Source organism: Pipistrellus kuhlii, unplaced genomic scaffold (genome assembly GCF_014108245.1).
Source record: "Pipistrellus kuhlii isolate mPipKuh1 unplaced genomic scaffold, mPipKuh1.p scaffold_m20_p_11, whole genome shotgun sequence".
NCBI lineage: Eukaryota > Metazoa > Chordata > Mammalia > Chiroptera > Vespertilionidae > Pipistrellus > Pipistrellus kuhlii.
The window spans coordinates 42295966-42316169 of NW_023425416.1; the positions used below are offsets into that span (position 1 = coordinate 42295966).

At 35.3% G+C, this 20204-nt stretch overlaps 1 protein-coding gene across 50 annotated transcripts in view; it reads right to left on the reverse strand.

The window, feature by feature from the left end:
* Positions 1-20204, reverse strand: part of CLASP2 (cytoplasmic linker associated protein 2) — a 133652-nt gene that overhangs the window by 67937 nt on the left and 45511 nt on the right. For 29 of the 50 annotated variants that reach the window (XM_036431752.2, XM_045579357.1, XM_045579359.1 and 26 more), the window contains 5 exons: positions 8910-8992; positions 7608-7700; positions 6233-6378; positions 3715-3850; positions 1493-1563 (listed from right to left, as the gene is read on the reverse strand). In XM_036431752.2, coding sequence (XP_036287645.1) covers positions 1493-1563; positions 3715-3850; positions 6233-6378; positions 7608-7700; positions 8910-8992 — 529 coding nt within the window. The remainder of the gene's footprint in view (positions 1-1492; positions 1564-3714; positions 3851-6232; positions 6379-7607; positions 7701-8909; positions 8993-20204) is intronic. The other 21 variants (XM_036431722.2, XM_036431716.2, XM_036431735.2 and 18 more) reach the window with 1 other exon arrangement.

A 20204-nucleotide genomic window follows, 5' to 3' on the forward strand; every position in this document is an offset into this window, starting at 1 on the left:
AGGCACTTTTCCTACAAAACCTCCCACTTATGTGCTCTGGCCTTGGTGGCATATCTGACAGCTCTGCAGTGAGTGGGAGTCTTACATCTCTGTTTAGGTTATACCCCACTCACTGCTCCTACAGTTACTGAATTGCTTTTCCTTCTCAAGGAGTACTTCTCAAGATGTACTTCCTGACTCCCTCTTCTCTGTTACATTCTTATACCTCAAATACCATTTTCCTAAACATAAGTCAGAGATTGGTCAATGTTTTCTTTAAAGAGCCAGAACACAAATATTTCAGGCTTTAGGGATCACATACCATTTCTATCTCATATTCTTCTTCATTCCCCCGTTCCCCACCCTCCCATAATGTTAGAAATAGCCTTGGCTGGTGTAGCTCAGTTGGTTGGGCATTGTGCCATGTACCGAAAGATTGCCAATTCGATTCCCTGTCAGGGCACATGCCCAGGGTTGTGGACTTGATCCCTAGTAGGGAGCATGCAGGTGGCAGCTGACTTATATTACATAACGCTCTTACATTAATGTTTCTCTCTAAAAAAAAAAAAAATCAATAAAAAATCTGAAAAACACACACATTAGAAATAGTCTTAGCTTGTGGGTTGTACCATTTGGCCAGCAAGCCGTCATTTGCCAACCCTCAATAAGAGAATTAATGAACAACTGTCACTAAAACGCCAAAACACTGAAAATAAATAAGTATGTCTTATCCATTTTCTCCCTAACATTCAAAGCATTAAATAAATATACTTATCAAACTTAAAAGAGAAAGAGTTCTTTACAATTTTCTCAAACATCGTATCACAAATCTTGTTTTTGCTGTCTTTGTTATTGATGGCGATATTAAAGTTTGTAGAAATCATAAGAAGAGAGAAAGGGTGACTGATTGACTGGATATGGCTGTTGACTCTATGCACTATGTTCAATTCTACTAATGTGCATCTCATTTAATCCTCAGATCCTATGGGACTGATATCATTAGCCTTATTAACATGTGGACACTGAGGTTTAAAGTGATTCAATAATTGCCTAAGGCAGGACAGTCAATTAGTGGCAGCTACAGGACTCCAGCGGAGTCCTGACTCCAGACTCTAAACTCTCTAAAAACCAAGCAAACAGCAACCAAAAAAAAAAAATCAACAAAGCGTAATCCGATAAAACTGAGAAATGTAGGTAGTCATAATAATTGCTTCATTCCTTTTCCCTTATATGACATAAGATAAAAATTTTTATTAAGGTTTCTAGAAAGCAAGAAATTAATAACTAATTTTTGCACCACACTAAGAATGAAACAAAATACGATAAAACTGAGAAACATGGGTAGTCATAATTGCTTCATTCCTTTTCCCTTGTATTTCATAAAACAAAAAATTTTATTAAGGTTTCTAGAAGGCAAGAAATTAATAACAACTAATTTTTGCACCACACTAAGATTGAAACAAAATGCAACATTAAAGCCATACTAAAAAAAAATTTTCCCCTCCAAACTTACCTTCTCACAGGAACTGATTTTGATGTGCAATTGCTTGTTATTAAAGGTATAAGTCTGGGTACATGAGTATGCTGAAAAAGATGGTTTAGAAAAGATTGAAAAATACTGGGCACTTCACATAATCCCCTCTTTTATTTGTCTTACATTCATGTATTTATATATTAGTACAGGACAAAAAGATAATCAGATCTGATTTTGAAAGAAATTGAGACCAGTCAAAAAATTTCCCGAAATTAAAGTAGTAGTGATGATAACATAGTTTCAGAAGGATAGGTGTGGTTGTAATATTATAAAATAAAGACAAGCTAATTGTACAACTGCAAAGAACCGTTAGGACAGTGTAACTCTAGGGGGGAAACACTAAGAGAAACTGGGCATATATTTGTTATGTTTCCTGGTGTGCCATGGTAGAAGATAATAATTGCTACGTAATCAAATAGATAATCAGTGTGAATCTACATACCTAACTATTGGGAATGCACTTTGAAATGGTGACTTTAACTGAACTTTCATTCTGGCTGAACCATAGCTCTCTAGAATTCAGGTAAAGTTCAATAGGTATAATCTTCTGACTTCTATTAGTAATTCTTATGCTCTTCTTTAGTGAAGCAAATGCTAAAAAGTTCAACATAGACATAATAAAACTGAAGTAACTGAAGTATACATTTTTGATGCTTTAAAGCTCTGTTTTCCTTCTGAGTTAATGGTACAGGCTGGGTTACCTATGAAACAAGGATCTGAGATAGAGGTTAGCATGAAGCTATTAAGACATGCCCTTGGGATCAAAACCTGTGGAAGGTATGAAAAGGAAATAGGAGTGGGCAGAGGAAGAAACTGACCTATGACATAGCCCAAGGATAACTGATCTAAGGCCGTTAGGGAGCTACAGAGTAAAAATGGCCCTTCAGCATAGTCTCGAATTGGTCCAAGATGGCCAGACCTTTACACTTCCACATCCATCAGTTAATGGAGGAGGGCCATACTGAGAAGGGGCAAATCCTTGGGAAAGGCAGCTCCCTGCAATTGAGGCAATCCTTGAAGAAGCGGGCATGTGAAGGCTCTTGCCAAGAATGCTTCATTACAAGTCTTCACTGAAGTAGAATGTGCATGCCACATCTGCCACAACCAACTCAACCGAAATAAAAGAAAAAACTTTTTCAGCTACTACAGAGAGAAACCATCCATAGATTTGAAGCCGTTCAAAAGACTAGTGCAAGAGAGTGCTGACCTGCATGTTATTCAGCTGTTTAATTCAGCATGGAAGCACTCTATGGACCTTCTCCTTAGAACATACAGAACTCATTCCTCAAACATTACTATGGAGTTAAAGTGCAAGGACAGTCCTAAGCCACAGCACACAACCATCTCTCACCCACCAGCCTCTTCCTCTCTCTCATAATCTCCCCAAGGCCTGACTGCTGATTAGCCCACCTCCAACACATGGCAGGGATGGGGAGACACCTAACCATTGTGACACTATATTCAGGGGTAGATGTACCAAAGGAAAATAAAAAAATGACCCTCCTTATGACAAAGTATTCAACCAAATACAAAATCAGAACAATTCAAACTTTAACTCATTAATATGAGTAGAGTTAACAACTTGAAAAAAGAAAAAAGCTTCTCTAGAATTAAAAAGAGCATGAGGAATCGAATAGAGCAATCTAAGGTACAAGTCCACAAGGAAGCAAACTAAATATATTAAATAGGATATAACATAAACAAAAACCCCACCTGATTGTATTTTCAGTGAGATGGAGGAACAATATATCAATAATATGACATGGTCAAGAACAGCAAAATGGGTACTATCAAATGAGTAGAATTTAAGGGGGGCGGGAGATTTATCTTTATATCTCTGTTCTCTGGGGTATCTTCAAGATATGGACGATGAGAAATAGTAAAAATTTTCCTGTCATCGTTTACCACTGTCTATAACAATTTAACTATTTTATATCTGTAGTCTGTTACTACCTGTAACACTGTTACATAAGCACACAAACATGCATACGTGTACTCAGGTGTATATGTTATTCAAAAATGTTTACTTTGTAATACTCTGCATTATTTAAATGTTCTAGAATAACTATAATTACCATGTATTGCTTTTATTATCAGAAAAATATTTCAAAAGTAATTTTCCCTTGGAGTTAAAAAAATACCAATGACTTATTTAAGTACATTTTTAAAGGAGGAGTAAGGGAGAGAAGAAAAGAACCTACCCGAATGATGAACCTGATTGCTGCACATCCAGAAGTTGCCATGACTTTTGCACTATTGGGGACGAGATTAAAAAGTGTAGGTACAATGGCCTCAGCGCCATGATCAAATTTGTTCCCCAAAACTGTTGATAGATGGCTAAAAAGGAAGACAAAAATGCTTTTAAAAAAGTAGTTTAACAGTTATTTAACAGTAAATAACTGGTCCTACCTGTATTTAATTTAATTTAAATTAAATATATATATATATATATATATATATATATATATATATATATATATATATATATTATTGATTTTTACAGAGAGGAAGAGAGAGGGATAGAGTCAGAAACATCGATGAGAGAAAATCATCAATCAGCTGCCTCTTGCACACCCCCCACTGGGGATGTGCCTTGCAACCAAGGTACATGTCCTTGACCGGAATCGAACCTGGGACTCTTTAGTCCGCAGGCCAATGCTCTATCCACTGAGCCAAACTGGTTCTGGCCCTGTGTTTAATTTTAGCTACTGAGCTGGCCTGGTGGGTGAGTTGGAAAGAATATCATCTTATACAACAAAGTGTTGTGGGTCCAATTCCTGGTGAGGGCACATACATAGGTTGCAGGATAGATTCCTGGTAGGGGCACATATAGGAGGCAACCGATGGATGTTTCTCACATCAGTATTTCTCTCTCTTCCCCTCTCTCTCTAAAATCAATAAAAACATATCCTCAGGTGAGGTTTTAATTTAATTTTATTTATTTATTTATTTTTTGCTATTTCACCCTTCAGAAACTCCAATCTCTTGTTTCTTCTCAATTTAGTGAGACTGCCTTGCTCTGCTTGAGTTCTCCCTCCCATCCCCATGGTCCAGAAAGTGCTTCAAGGTCATAACCTATGCTGATCATACTGTTTACATGATTTGATTCTTTCAAGAATCATAGTCCTTCTCTGACCATTGTCTATTATTTGAAAAAAGGTGTTTTACATATTCTGTTGCTTTCTGCAAGAGGGGTAGGCCTGTACCAGTACAGTGTCTTGGCCAAAAGCAGAATTCTCATCATGGGACATTTTCCTTCCTTCCTTCCTTCCCTTCCTTCCCTTCCTTCCCTTCCTTCCCTTCCTTCCCTTCCTTCCCTTCCTTCCCTTCCTTCCCTCTTTCTTTCTTTCTTTCTTTCTTTCTTTCTTTCTTTCTTTCTTTCTTTCTTTCTTTCTTTCTTTCTTTCTCTTTCTTTTTTTAAGAGAGAGAGGAGAAGAGGGAGAGGGAGAAACATCAATGTGAGAGTAAAATAGCAATCAATCAGCTGCCTCTTACATGCCCTCTACCAGGGATCGAGTCCCCAATTTGGGCATGCGCCCTGACCAGTAATCAACCTGACAACCTTACAGTGCACAGGACAATACCTAACTAACTGAGCCATACCATCCATGGCTGAAATACATTTCAAGGTTGTATTTTGTGGATTTTTGTTTTGTTTTGCAATTGAGAGATATTCAATCATTTTGATACACTGGTATATTGACTTGTATCTAGCAATCCTGGTAAAGTGCCTTAATTATAATAATTTATTATAGATTCTCATGGTTTTTAGCATAGATAATTAAATCACTCATTAAAAATGGGAATTTGTTCTTTATCTTGAATCTTCATAGTTTTTATTTCCTGGTGTGTGTGTGTGTTTTTAAATTTTATTTTCTGTTCTGATTAGAACACCCAATTCAATCCTGATTAGAAATATTAATAGTAGGCATCTTTGTGTTCCCTATCTTCAAAGGAATGTTTATTCAACAACATATACAACAAAAGTATTCAAATGGAGAGGAATTTTACCATCCTTAAATTTTAGAAGAATACAAACATACTGATTAACTTTATATTTTAATAAGTTAATAATGCATGTTATAATTCCTAAAATTGCTAAAATATCAGAAATAGAGCTTAACATCCAAATTAGTAAAGAGAAAACTGAATGTAGCCAGTTCTCAGACCCATTCACTTTCTTCTTACACTCAAAGTTAGTGACCAAAAATCTACCAGTAGGTTTTAGACATACATATAAACACATATGACAGTTGGTATAATATGTTGTTAGGAATTTTTTTTTTTAAATCACAAATTGGCCCTGGCTGGTTTGGCTCAGTGGACAGAGCATCAAAATGCAAAATGAAGGGTCCCAGGTTTGATTCCAATCAAGGGCACATACCCGGATTCCGGGCTCAATCCCCAGTAGGGAGTGTGCAGGAGGCAGCCCATCAATGATTCTCTCTCATCGTTTATGTTTCTATCTCTTTCTCCCTCCGCTTTCCTCCCTAAATCAATATATATATATATATATATATATATATATATATATATATATATATATATATATATATATATGTTTTTTTTTAAATCACTCAAATTGGATCCTTAAAATATAAATGATATTTGGATCAACATTGATGCTTTTTGGGGGTTATCTTGCTATTGCTTTACTTAATGAGATCTGATTCCGTGAGTACCAAATTCATTCACTTATCACATAAAGAATATACTTACGCTACAGTAATACAAGCTTCTCTAACCACCTGGGACCTAAGATCCTTAGCTGAAAGTTTAAGTGCTCCATCCAACAAGCGTAAATGTTGAAAAAAGCAATCATATTGTGCAGCTCCAGCAACAAGCAATGATCGAATTTTCTTAAGCTGAAATAAAGAAAATTACCATTATTGACCAAAAAAAAAGTGGCAGTGCAAAAAAATCTTAAAGCTATCTGAACTTCATTATTTAAACAAAAATTTAAAAATAGCATTTCATTCTATTTACATAACTACATTCAGACATCTTAACAGTTAAACATTTTAAAATAAACATGCAAACCAAAGCATGAAGCTTTCTGGAAAAAAACATTATAGATTTGGTTATATGCATAATAAACATGTAATGTATGAATAGATTACTAAATTTTAAGGTTTTAAGGAAGCATTTTTTAATAAACTGTGGTAAAATTCACATTTACCTAAAATTTATCATTTTAAAATACACAATTCAATGGCATTGAGAACAATCAAAATGTTGTGCAACCATTACCACTAAATACTAAGGATACTATTTTTAAAAGGGCCCAATTCTGGAAATTATATTCATGGATAAGCAAAAGAACAGAGGCAGAAGGACCAACCATCATGCCATCAAAACAGAGACTCAGGCTCTCAGAACAGAGGAATCTTCAAATGGAACTCCTCCTCTCGCTTCTTGAGGACAATGAGGCACTCATGTGGTAACTCAGAAGTAAATTTGTCCAAGTCACAATCTTTGAATTATAGTCTTTTGACATTGCAAATATCATTTTAAAAATTATCAAGTAGTATCTCAAGGATTTAAGTGAAATAAAATATTCTTAATTAAAAGACATCAGGCCTTTTTTTAAAAAAAAATCATGGTTGTGAAAATATTTTATCAGAGAGAGAGATGTGTGAGAGGAAAAAAGAAAAAGCCAGACAAATGGCCATATTGTTGTGAATTTATGTTGACATTATGAAAACACTGAGCATGCAGGAAAAGCGAACTGCTTTTCTGGTAAACCCTGTAAGAATGGAGGACAGTACTAACTATGCAGCCCCAGGGACAGGCCACCTCCCTGTGGCATCAGGGAAGCTCACACTTTCCTGGTCACTCAACAAGTAGCACAGGTGGAGAAACTAACAAACGGGTGAAACAGGTTCCACTTGACCAGCAAAGACAATAAAAATTACCCTAAGTCAGAAATGCCAACTACAATATCTTGATGTATTTTCCAGAAAGAAATATCACTTATCAGACTTTCTATTTCTTAAGTATCTGAAATACCAGGAAGTAGTACTACTGAATTTCCAAGTTTTTGAAAAAGAACATTGAAAAAAAGAGGAGAGGGGTAAGAAAATAAAAAACTTACTGCATTGGCACGCTGATCCCAGTCATGTTTGTCATCTGACAAAATTTCCCTGATTTTATTTAATGTTTCTTCAAGTTCTCGACCAGAATAGATCTTAAAGATGTAAAATTGTAAGGTTAACATTTCTTACCATAACCAATATTAAAATTATGCCCTCGTGTTTAAAATAATCTTTCAAGTAATAAGATTATTTATTTACCATTCTACCACCATTTTTAATGGAGGATGGAAATATATTATGACAATAATAAAGTGCTTTAATTTGTCTTCCTTCCCCGTTACCTTATGCTAGTTCTTCATTCATGAGTAATTTCAAATAAATATTTAATATGCTTTATCATTTAAATCAAAATGTAAATAGTCCAATTAATAACAATAGGCCTAATTTCTCAAAATGACTTCAGATATATAACATAACTATGCATTCATACACTATTATACAATATTACAAAAGGACATGTTTTAAGTTAGTCTCCTCACTGCCCCATGCTAGACAGTAACCAGGATAGCTACATGCTTTGTTTCCTCTGGAGCCTATCATTTGCCAAATACCATTATCCTTTCATTCACTTAAAAAATATTCACATAACAGAAACATACTATGTTGGGCACTAAGAATACTATGGTGAGCAAAAACAGACATGTTTCTTGTATTATAAAGTTTATAGTCTGGTCAGGGAGAGAGAAAAAGAAATGAATCAAATGATATAAAATATGAAATTGCAAATAAAGTATCACCAAGGAGAATTATGCAGTGCTATGAAAGTCTATAGTTAATTTAGGGTGTTTGAACTAGTGTTAGAAAGTCAAGCTAGAACTGAGAGCTAACGTAATATCTAAGCCAATAATATGGATTCACTTTAATTTCAGCCTCACTGAAAAAATTATTTGGAAAATCTAACTATACCAACAAATAATAGCTTAGTAATATAAGTCAAGTATTTTATTTTTACATAGTCTTTTAAGGAAAAAAATATTTGTATTTTTTTATTTTATTTTACATTTTTATTGATTTTTTACAGAGAGGAAGAGAGAGGGATAGAGAGTTAGAAACATCGATGAGAGAGAATCATCTGACCAGCTGCCTCTTGCACAACCCCCTACTGGGGATGTGCTGGCAACCAAGGTACATGCCCTTGACCGGAATTGAACCTGGGACCTTTCAGTCCACAGGCCAACGCTCTATCCACTGAGCCAAACCGGTTTCGGCAGGAAAAAATAGTTTTAAAGGGACAAAAACAATGATCTGAAGAGGCACAGAGACAACATTCATGGGGAGAGCCAGTATATTGGTATCCTTACCTGAATAGGAGGGACATCTGTAAAGGCTTTTATAAAATCTTCTTCATCAACTGCTCCAGCACCTCCTTCCTTAGAAGCACCTGTTAATTTAAAATAATTTTACTTTGTAAAGTTTATTTTTAAGCATTTTAGCATCAATAACAACATGAAAAACATAATTTTTTGGAGCATAACTTTAAGAGACATTCATTTGATAAAAAAGCAATGAAAAAAATCTCCACTTTTCAGAAAAGTCAAGGTACTTAGTAGTAGGCTGGCAATAAAATTCAAACTAAGAACAGAGCCCTTCCATTCCTCATCCAATACAATAACTAGGCTACAGATAATGAAGTCAAAGAATAAGGTTTAAAAGCTGAAAAGCAATTTTTAAATGACACAATATGTCAATCAATGATAGAAAATGTGATATACAGGATCCATGTGTGCTGCAGGGGTCAGAAAAGCAAATGCGGGAAAAAAAATGAGAGTCTTGAGATTATACTTAAATATGCAAACAAATCATCCTTTATTGCACATAGACTATCAAAAAGTGATAGGTAACTGTTGTTTAGGAACCGTAATTAAGCTACTGTCTTTCAGCTTCAAAGTCACTCTGTTATATTCAGTGGTACGGGGCCTAGGATTAAGCAAACAATTTTTGTGATGATTCTAGTGCCTTCCAGTTAAACCCTGTCAATGGGAGTGCTAAAGAGAGACTGGGAGCTGAAGGAAGAAGGGACCTTCCTGCCCCTACCCGACTGCTTCCTGGTCTTATCAGCAAAACCCTAGAAACTCTGGAAGGACCTCTGCTTCCAGTAGCATCTGGTTTCACTTCGTACTTTTTCCAAACACTCACTAAACCCATTCACTTGCATCCATCAGAGGCAACGGTCATCTCTACTCCCTCCTCAGAAGTTTGAATCAAGGCTCCACAGCGCCCCTCCTCTAAGTCTCTTAAGTTTTAATAATTTAACCTCCTCATTTTGTTCCTCCAGCTCTAGAGATAGGAGCTGTGAACTGTAACTGCTGCTACCTCCATGATACTTTACGCATTCATATGATCTCTTTTTGCATTAATTCAACAATACCCATTTAACAATTCTTTATATTAAATTCTCTCGGTAAGAATACCTGTTGAGGTTTCTGTCTAATTGAAAACTGGCTGACACAAGGGACACTTAAGTTTCTATCTCTACTTTATATATTTATTCCTTCATGGTAAGAATTCAACACATGAAATGGATTTCAACTACATAAGATACATACTCAAATGATAACTAAAAAAAAAAATCTCCAATTAAAAAATTAAAAGTTTATCATCTGCCCAATTAAGTTTATCACCTGCCCAATTAAGTTTATCATCTGCCAAAGGAAATATTAATATTTCAAAATTGGATTTAAGAAGTTAATATCATCCTAATAAAAATAATACTCAGGATTTCCAAAGGCATGTAAGAAGAGCCTCAACTTAAAAAAAAAACAAAAAACACAACCATTGAAGACTTTTGTATGTGACTTGATCACAGAACAGCATACCAAAGCTGTAAGGCAATAAAAACTGCAAATTAAAAGCAATGACAATTTAATAAACTAAGAGAGAAAGGAATGTGTGGTTGTTATAGGAAATTCAATTACAAGAGTAAATAAATTACAGTTTATTCCCTAAATATTAAAAAAATCCAATAAAACAATAAACTCTCAACCCCATCCAAATGATCATTCCAAGTTACTGATTAACTGAAAATAATTAAAGCGAATAAACAAAAAATAAGATATCTACCTTTATTAACATATTAGAGGCCTGGTGACCGAAATTTGTGCACAGGGGCGGGGAGGGGGTTGTCCCTCAGCCAAGCCTGCACCCTCTCCAATCTGGGACTCCTTGAGGGATGTACGACTGCCCTCTCACAATCCAAGACTGCTGGCTCCCAATTGCTCGCCTGCCTGCCTTCCTGATTGCCCCTAACCACTTCTGCCTGCCAGTCTGATCATCCCCTAACCACTCCCATGCCAGCCTGATTGATGTCTAACTGCTCTCCTGCCAGCCTGTTTGTCCCCAATTTCCCTCCTCTGCCGGCCTGGTCACCCCTAATTGCCCTCCCCTGCAGGAATGATCACTTCCAACTGCCCTCCCTTGCAGGGCTGGTGCCTCCCAACTACCGTCCCCTGCTGGCCATCTTGTGGTAGCCATCTTGTGTCCATATGGGGACAGCCATATTGTGTATTGAAGTGATGATCAATCTGCACATTACCTTTTTATTAGATAGGATAGAGGCCTAGTGCATGGGTGGGGGCCGGCTGGTTTGCCCTGAAGGGTGTCCTGGATCAGGGTGGGGGTTCCCTTGGGGCGTGTGGTGGCCTGAGTGAGGGGCCTGTGGTGGTTTGCAGGCTGGCCACGCCCCCCAGCGACCCAAGTGGAGGGAGGCCCTGGTAACTGGAATTTATTTACCTTCTACAATGGAAACTTTATAGCCTGGAGCGGAGCCAAGCCCCCTGCTTGTTCCATGGTGGCAGCTGTTTCTGTTTGGGACTTATGTATCTTGTGTAATTGAAACTTTGTAGCCTGGAGTGGAGGCTTAGGCCTGCTAGGGCAGGCAGAAAGCTTGGCTTCTTCCGTTGCCACAGATACCCAAGCCTCTGTGGCCGCAGCCATCTTGGTTGGGGTTAATTTGCATATATGCTTTGACTGACTGGTGGGTGTGACTTGTGGGTGTGGCTTGTGGAGCAGAATTTGCATATTATTCTTTTATTAGGTAGGATTACATTCATTTACAAATCTCTTAAAAGGTGTTTACTGTTTTTGACAGTAGGTCCTCTAATAGGCGTGTAAAACCTTGATTTTTAAAATTTCTTCCAGATCTTTCACAATTGTCTTACACGACCACTAAACAGAAAATTCTTTAGAGACATAACTTTATCAAGTAGTTCCTCAACATTTAGCAATTTTCATTAAAAAAGAAAGATAAAACTTTCCACACTCATTAATATTTTGTACATTTATACATCACTTCTTGCAATTTACTTTGTTACAATAACAAGAGCAACCATTAGGCATATCTGGGAACACACAATTGATTCCTGGAAAGTATATACTTCAACTGATAGAGGAGACCTGCCCAGATGTATCAGAGCAGAAGTTAACAACCCAGTGTGCTGAACTGTGGAAGACAATTTTACAGAGGAATGGAAAAGCAAAGGGAAGAACAATATCAGGAGTTACTACAGGGTAGCCCTAGCTGGTTAGGCTCAGTGGATAGAGTGTTGGCCTATGGACTGAAGAGTCCTGGGTTCGGTTCTGGTCAAGGGCACAATGCCCGAGTTATAGGCTCGATTCCCAGCAAGGGGCTTGCAGGAGGCAGCTATTAATAATCAGTGGTTCTCTCTCATGATTGATGTTTCTATCTTTCTCCTCCACTCCCTTCCTCTCTGAAATCATTAAAAATATATTTTAAAAAAGAGTTACTACAGTGTATATGCAGAATACAAAAGGTATTATACATAGGACAGAATGTTAACTCCACAGCATAATGTCAAAAACCTTCAAGGGGATGCAGAGCACCTGGTTAAGTCCCAAATAAGGCCAGAAAAAAATGGGCCATTGATTAGGAACATTACATAGGAAAGCCTAACTTTGAAAATCCACTCTATTCATAATACCTTTATTATCCAGTAAGTTCTGTCTAATGAGTAGGGCCAAATAAGCTAGTGGGGAGGAAAGGGAGAAGGAGAAATCACATGGCTTTTAAAATCCCACAGAAGCTGCAGAGTGGAAAGGCTTCAAATATTACTAAATGCAGCTTTATGATGATCTCAGAGGTGACAATTAGGTCTCTATTTTGGACATGAGCATTACCAATTTAGCAAGAACTTGCATAGTTTGAATAGTTGCTCCCAATCTACCTGACACCTATCTTTTGAGAGTCACTTTGTGTAAGCAGAGCTGCTGCCAATCGGAGTGTACTGGGTATGTGAATAGTGTACAACAGAAAATATGCTGAGCTCCCCACTCTAGCCTTGCTTCTCTCTGGTATGCATTACAGTAAACTGTTTTAGCACCCTAGTTTGCCTAATATTTCCCCTCACCTTGGTTTTGTCTGGCCAATAAAGTTAAAAAAGGATCCCTGCATAAGAGAAAAGTCTGTTAAATCACTTTCATCTCACAATCATCATTCTATTCCTAAGTAGCTTTAAAAATTCACCTAAAAAACTATAAAATACTTTTAGCACCAGTAGGGAGAATGGATACTACAAGAGAGATAAAAAGAGTAATGGGCCCTAGTGTCAACTATTAAAGCAAGAAAAGAAGAGTGAGTATACATATCAAAAGGAGATGTATTTAGAAAAAAACAAATTTGAGAGCAGGAGCACAAGTAGAGAGAGGGCTGAAGGAGGGAGCAATGTTGGCTTCCAACTTGACTTAAGCTCTTTGAAACATAACTGGGTCAACAATCACACTAAAAGATATAAAACAGAACGGAAGAACTTTGCTTAGTTGCTAACCACTCTAAAACAGAGATAAAATTTTCTGTAAAGGGCCAGATAGTATTTTAGGCCTTCTGGGATATATGGTTTCTGTTGGAATTATTCAACTCTGCCATTGTAGTGCCAGAGCAGCCACAGACAATATGCAAATGAACAAGCAAAGCTGTATTCCAATAAAGCTCTACTTATGGAGCTTCATTTTGTTGTTCAAATGAACTTAATATCATTTTGTCACTTATACCTCAAAAAAAAGACGAGAAAAAAAAAAAAGACAATGCATTGAATCTATAGATAAGTTTGGAGAAAACTGAGAGCTTTGTAATATTGTTTGCCTACCCAGGAAAGTAGTATGCCCATTTACTTATGTCTTTTAAAAATTCTTTCAAAAAAGTTTTATAATTAAAAAACAAAACAAAAACTATGTCCCATAATAACAAATATTTTGAGGTACAAGCCAAACCAAACCAAAAAAAAAAAAAAAAAAAAAAAAAAAATGAAAACCTTTTAGGGAAAAAATAACAAACATTAATGAACCCAGATGGTTTAGCTCAGTGGTTGAGCATTAACCGCTGAACCAAGAGGCCATGGTTCAGTTCCCAGTCAGAGCACAAGCCTGGCTTGCAGGCTCAATCCCCCCCTCCCCCCAGTAGGGGGCATGAAGGAGACAGCCAATCAATAATTCCCTCATTATTGATGTTTCTATCTCTCCCTCCCTCTCCTTTCCTCTCTGAAGTCAATAAAATTATATATAAAAAGAAAGAGGAGATAAAAGTTCTACAATGGTATCACAGAAAGCTGCCTCTGCATCATTTAGTAATGAAATTGCATTTCACTATACCAACAGGAGAGGACATTTTGAGTTAAGAAACTGAGTACATTTTTTTCCCCCCTGACCCTACAAAATCACTTGTTATATTCTCAGGACATTTAAGGAAATTTGAATATAGAAGAGAGTATTTAAAAGGAGGTAAGTATATCATTTAAAAACAAAAATAAAGTTACAGAAAACAAAAGGGCTAAAAGAACATCATCTAAAGAAATCAGACAAATCCATAACATGAAATAATCTGAAAGACAACTGGCCTAGACTCTTCAAAAAAGTCACTATCTTGCTCTGGCTGATGTGGCTCACTTGACTGATCGTCATCCCTTGCACCGAGAGATCATGCGCTCCATTCCTGGTCAGGGCACATGCCCGGGTTGCGGGCTCAATCCCCAGTAGGAGGCAGCTAATGGATGGATGCGTCTGTCTGTCTGTCTGTCTTTTTCTCAAATATGAAAATAACATTAAAATAAACAAGTAAAAATAAAAACTGTAACAAATTGATGAGAAGACAACACAGCCCAACTAAAGAATGGGCAGATAATAACAACATGAAAGTCACAGAAAAGAATACGTTAATTCCTATTAATGGATTTAAACGTTCTGAGTCTCACTAGAATAGAAACTCCAGGAGGGCAGGGTCTTTGTTTTTGCATTTAAAGTTGCAATCAAACCGAAGCCGGTTTGGCTCAGTGGTAGAGCGTCAGTCTGCGGACTGAAAGGTCCCAGGTTTGATTCCGGTCAAGGGCATGTACATTGGTTGTGGCACATCCCTGGTAGGGGGTGTGCAAGAGGCAGCTGGTCGATGTTTCACTCTCATCGACATTTCTAGCTCCCTCTCTCCCTTCCTCTCTGTAAAAAATCAATAAAATATATATATTTTAAAAACCAATAAAATATATTTTAAAAAAATAAAGTTGCAAACAATTTGAATGATATTAACAGGAAGCAGTTAAATTATGATACATCAATAATATGGAATACTGTACACCTATTAAAAGGATGCGATAACTCTCATTCTTAATGCTGAAGGATGAAGAGCTATTTTGTTTAATAAAAGCAAGTTGCAAAATTTTTACTAGTATGATTAATGTGAGCAAAAATAAAATCGAAACTCAATATTTACATAAATAAACACAGTAACATGTGAAAGAATATGTATCAAATTTATCACTGGTAACCTCAAGACAGTGGAATTAGAGAGGCAAGATATCTTTCATGACTTTTTTTCAAACATCTCTCTACTGTTTGACTTGTTAACAGTGATCATGTCTTTTGTGTTTAAAAAGAACAAATAATGCATTTCAATTATTTTCATTAGTAGGAAACACACAAATTGGTTTTTAAAAAAGAAAAATGATGAGTTACTGACAAAAATTAGTTTAAATTCACAATATGCCCATCATAGAAATAATGCTTCTTAGCAATTCAACTATATTATAATGAATGTGATAAATATAAGGCTAGAATTAGTTATTACAAACTTCTATTTTATACAGATCAATTATAATGAGCGTAATGGGAAATTCCTCACATGCGCGATCTATAGTAATGATATATTTCATTCTTTTCAAAGGCAAACCTTAAATCAATTTGCCTTCCGGTATGACACTATAATTTTCTAACACCTAAATCTTAGTCAAAATATGTACGCAAATGAAGTATGGAAGGATCAAAATGCAAACACTATTAACGCTGGTGGGTGGAATAATAAGCATTGATAGATTCTGTAATTATCTTTGAAAGTTTAAAACCCTGAACTTTCCATATGGTCTCCTCAATGCATTCTAAAAATGAAGTCTTGCACACAGTGGGCTCAATACAGCTATAGAAAAAAACACACAACTTATCTGAGAGGAGACTGGGTCTTCAGTTTGCCTATTAATTTCAATCACAGAATTTGGTTGTTTATATTTTTTGAAACTTCTCTTAAACATTCTGAATATTTCAAAAAATAAAACTTGCACAATGAAATTTCTTTATCATTAAGTTTTGCTCATGAAGTAAAACAGAATAGAGGTCAATAAAAATAGCTATCGTAAAACATGCATGCTTATAACTAGTAGGCAAGTTAAGTAACGTTGACTTATATTAATAACAACATTTATTGCTAACTCCAATCATATTTACCTTAAAATCGAAGTTTTAAGGGCATCTTATGATGGACAGCCAACGATATGGGATTCACAGTAATTTAAGACAAAATGGTGCTTGGCCAATCCCTAAACTCCAAATGTAAGTCCTATTGTTTTGCTATCTGGGGTAAAAATAATAAGTATCACATGCAGTATTTGTTAGGCGATAGTCCAGAGATGATACACGCCAAGCACTGGATTCTCATTTCATCTCTGCTAACAACTGTCTGATTTTGGATACATCATTTAACTCCATGAGGCTCAGTCGCTTCATGTAAATCAGGATGAGATCATTTTTAAGACCCCACTCCTTCAGGATTAAAATCTGGAGTTAGTATCTTTCATTGTCATTAGCGAAAGAAAAGAGGAATAAAACAAAACACAAACACAAATTATTTGGTTTTATATAAAGTTCAAAAACAAAAAATTGAGGTTTACAAATTAAAAATATGGATTCCCAGATTAAACAACAAATTCTGTGAGATTTGTTTTATTAAATATGTACCAATTCTCATCTTTGTTTAAAAACATAACTATTTGTTTGCATGATAAGAAAAAATGGACATGATCCGCATAATTTGAGGAAAACAGATATTTGGACATTCTTAAAACCCAAGTTAGACATAAATGAAGTAAAATAAATATAAAATATCCTAAAGATGCATTAAATACTACTGAGTTGGTAATTACCTAATTATAAGAATTGAAAGTCAAAACCATTTCAAAATAGCCTTTGATATTAGATGGAAATAAGAGAGAGATAATATTCTATCCACTTGAATGAGAGAACGACAGAACTTTGAAAATCAATTATTTGGTCAATGATGTATCTCAATAGTTATATACAGGCCTCAATTACAAACCACTAACCTCAGAATGTGGTACTAATTATAAAAAATGACAATTATACAATCATCTAATTCAATCTTTACTTTTTAAAAAGGAGCCAAAATAATTGGTACAATAATGGCAATAACTCAGAAAATCAACTTAAAAAAAGGCAATTTCAACAAAAAATACTAAAAAGTATTTATATTCACAATGAAAAATTAGAGGTTTGCTTATTTCCAAATATTCTATTTTTCTGGTAACCATACTAATTGAACTTTAAAAAAACAGATGTATGGATGTTGAAAGTTAGTGATCATTACTGCAGGTTATAATCTCAGAACTACAGAATCCAATAGCATTATTTTCATGCTTTGCCCACTTATTATATGCATGACCCTGTGCAAACTACTTAACTTCTCAAATTTTAGTTTGCTCATCAGTAAAGACAGGATAATAAAGTATTAATGAAAAAAATATATATAAGAACATTCATTAACTTTTAAAAAATTATTATCTAAAATCTATAGAAAAGTAAGTACTGGGTATCTTCATCAATTTTATTCCAAGCCATTAAGAAAAAAAGAAAAAGAAAAAAAAAGATGGGGGTGGGGTGGGAATGTATTTACCTAAATTCCTAAAATAAAATTATAAATCTTATTCAGAAAATGGACAATTTAAGGGAATTCACTTTATCCTTATTCTAATCAGTAAAGCACAAAGGTAACATGAGTTTTTATGGCAATAGTATATTGGTATGGAACTCTTTATAATTTCCCTTGGCTTAAAGACCACACACATTTATAATTTGACAACAGGCTGGAACACTGAGCCAAAGAACAAAGCAACACTAACTCACACTAAAGATTAAACATAGGCTCTGTTGGTTTTAATTAATTGGATAAGACACTGCTAAAAATAGCATACATCTCTCTAATCTTAACATATATCTGGGAGAAGTAAATTAAACTCTAAAAACTTCAAAAGTAGATTCAGTCAAGATTTCGAAGAAGTTAATTTTGTTTTTATTTTGGTAATCTTATCTGAAAGTATTATGTTAAACTCGGTGAACTGTGATTGGCTTATACTAGTGGTCGGCAAACCGTGGCTCTCAAGCCACATGCAGCTCTTGGGCCCCTTGAGTGTGGCTCTTCTACAAAATACCATGGCCTGGGCGAGTCTATTTTGAAGAAGTGGCGTTAGAAGAAGTTTAAGTTTAAAATATTTGGCTCTCAAAAGAAATTTCAATCGTTGTACTGTTGATATTTGGCTCTGTGGACTAATGAGTAGTATGCTGACCACTGGCTTATACCACTATTATATACCTTCCCCCACTCCCCATCATCCTATGCGTTTTTATGAGAAAGAAAATGTATAGTCTAGAGTGGTGGTCGGCAAACTCATTAGTCAAAAGAGCCAAATATCAACAGTACGATTGAAATTTCTTTGGAGAGCCAAATTTTTTAAACTTAAACTTTTTCTAACGCCACTTCTTCAAAATAGCTGTGGTATTTTGTGGAAGAGCCACACTCAAGGGGCCAAAGAGCCACATGTGGCTCGCAAGCCACAGTTTGCTGGCCACGGGTCTAGAGACATATGAAACATCTTTAAAGTCACTAATTATTTGAGAGATGCAAATAAAACCACAATGAAGTACCATCTCACACCTGTCAGAATGGCTATCATCAACAAATAACAAGTGGTGGCAAGGATGTGAAGAAAAAGGAACCTTCGTGCACTGCTGGTGGGAATGCAGACTGGTGCAGCCACATTATTACTTTAATCAGATGCTGAATAATCATCTATGAGGAATATTTTGAAACAAATTGGTATTCTTGAATAGTAAAATGAGCTTTGTGACTCCCAATGTCCCTTATAACTCAAAGGTTCTAAACTCTAAGAAAACTTTCTACAACCAATTTAAAAATCAATGAGCCTCGGCCAAGAACAGGAAATCTAAAGTTTTCAAAGAAGGATGGACAGCCAAGAGGGATATTAATTTCTGAAGGAACATCAATGTCCTTTGGCTAATAGCTCTTTTCTTAGATAGAAAATGGGCAGTGAACCTAAATGAGCTGGACAAACAAAATAAACATACAAAACAAATACAGTATAGGATGAATCTACTATTGCCCAAAGCAGCAGCAGGTGGATGAAAAAAAAAAATGAAGGTTTTTCCCTTATTTTTACCAAAAGGGCCACTGCCTAGATGATGATATAATCTGAGATTAATGTAGTATGGTGATTGACTGATGGCTACAATCATGAAAATTAGCTAATATTTTCATCTGGTAGGACTATAAACCAAACAAGGGTGGAGTACGGGTGGGGTTGGTCTAGCATTAAGAAAGTCTCTTGTTTCTTTAAAAAGAATATCTAATTTTATCAATTTGAGTAATATCAGAATTAAGTGACCTTTGGTAGTTAAATCACTATCTCAATTTTCATCTAAGAAAATTAAATAAAACATGAAAAACAGAGCTAATTATAAACCACTGGCTCAGAATCACAACAATATAAAATATTATCACCATGCATTTAAAATATTATCTATTCTAAGTCAAATAAGACAGATTCATGAAATAATTATGATAATATCATAGTTTAGAAATCTAAAAGTCAAATCAAGGGAAAAAATAATCCCCTTGTGATAACTAAAGGTAGCCTTGTTACCAAGAACAAACTATAGAATGTCATACACTTTTTATCAGAGATAAAAATGTGTAATAAACAATATGTAGTAGAATATAACTAACATGTGGCTAAAAATGCACTTCTATAATAGCAAAGAGAAAAGTGTAAATTACTCAAAATATTCAGAGAAATCAGTAAGACATTTCTACTTCACATATTTATTCATATGCATATAAATATATAAATGTATATATTTATTCCTACATATATAAGTATATGTACATATATACCATACCATCTTTCTTGCTAGTTATATGATACATTAAAGATAGTTAAAATATTTATGACAGTTTTCCTATATTTAGAATATAATGAGACTTGGAAAATAATATATGGTTTTATACAAAGATCAAG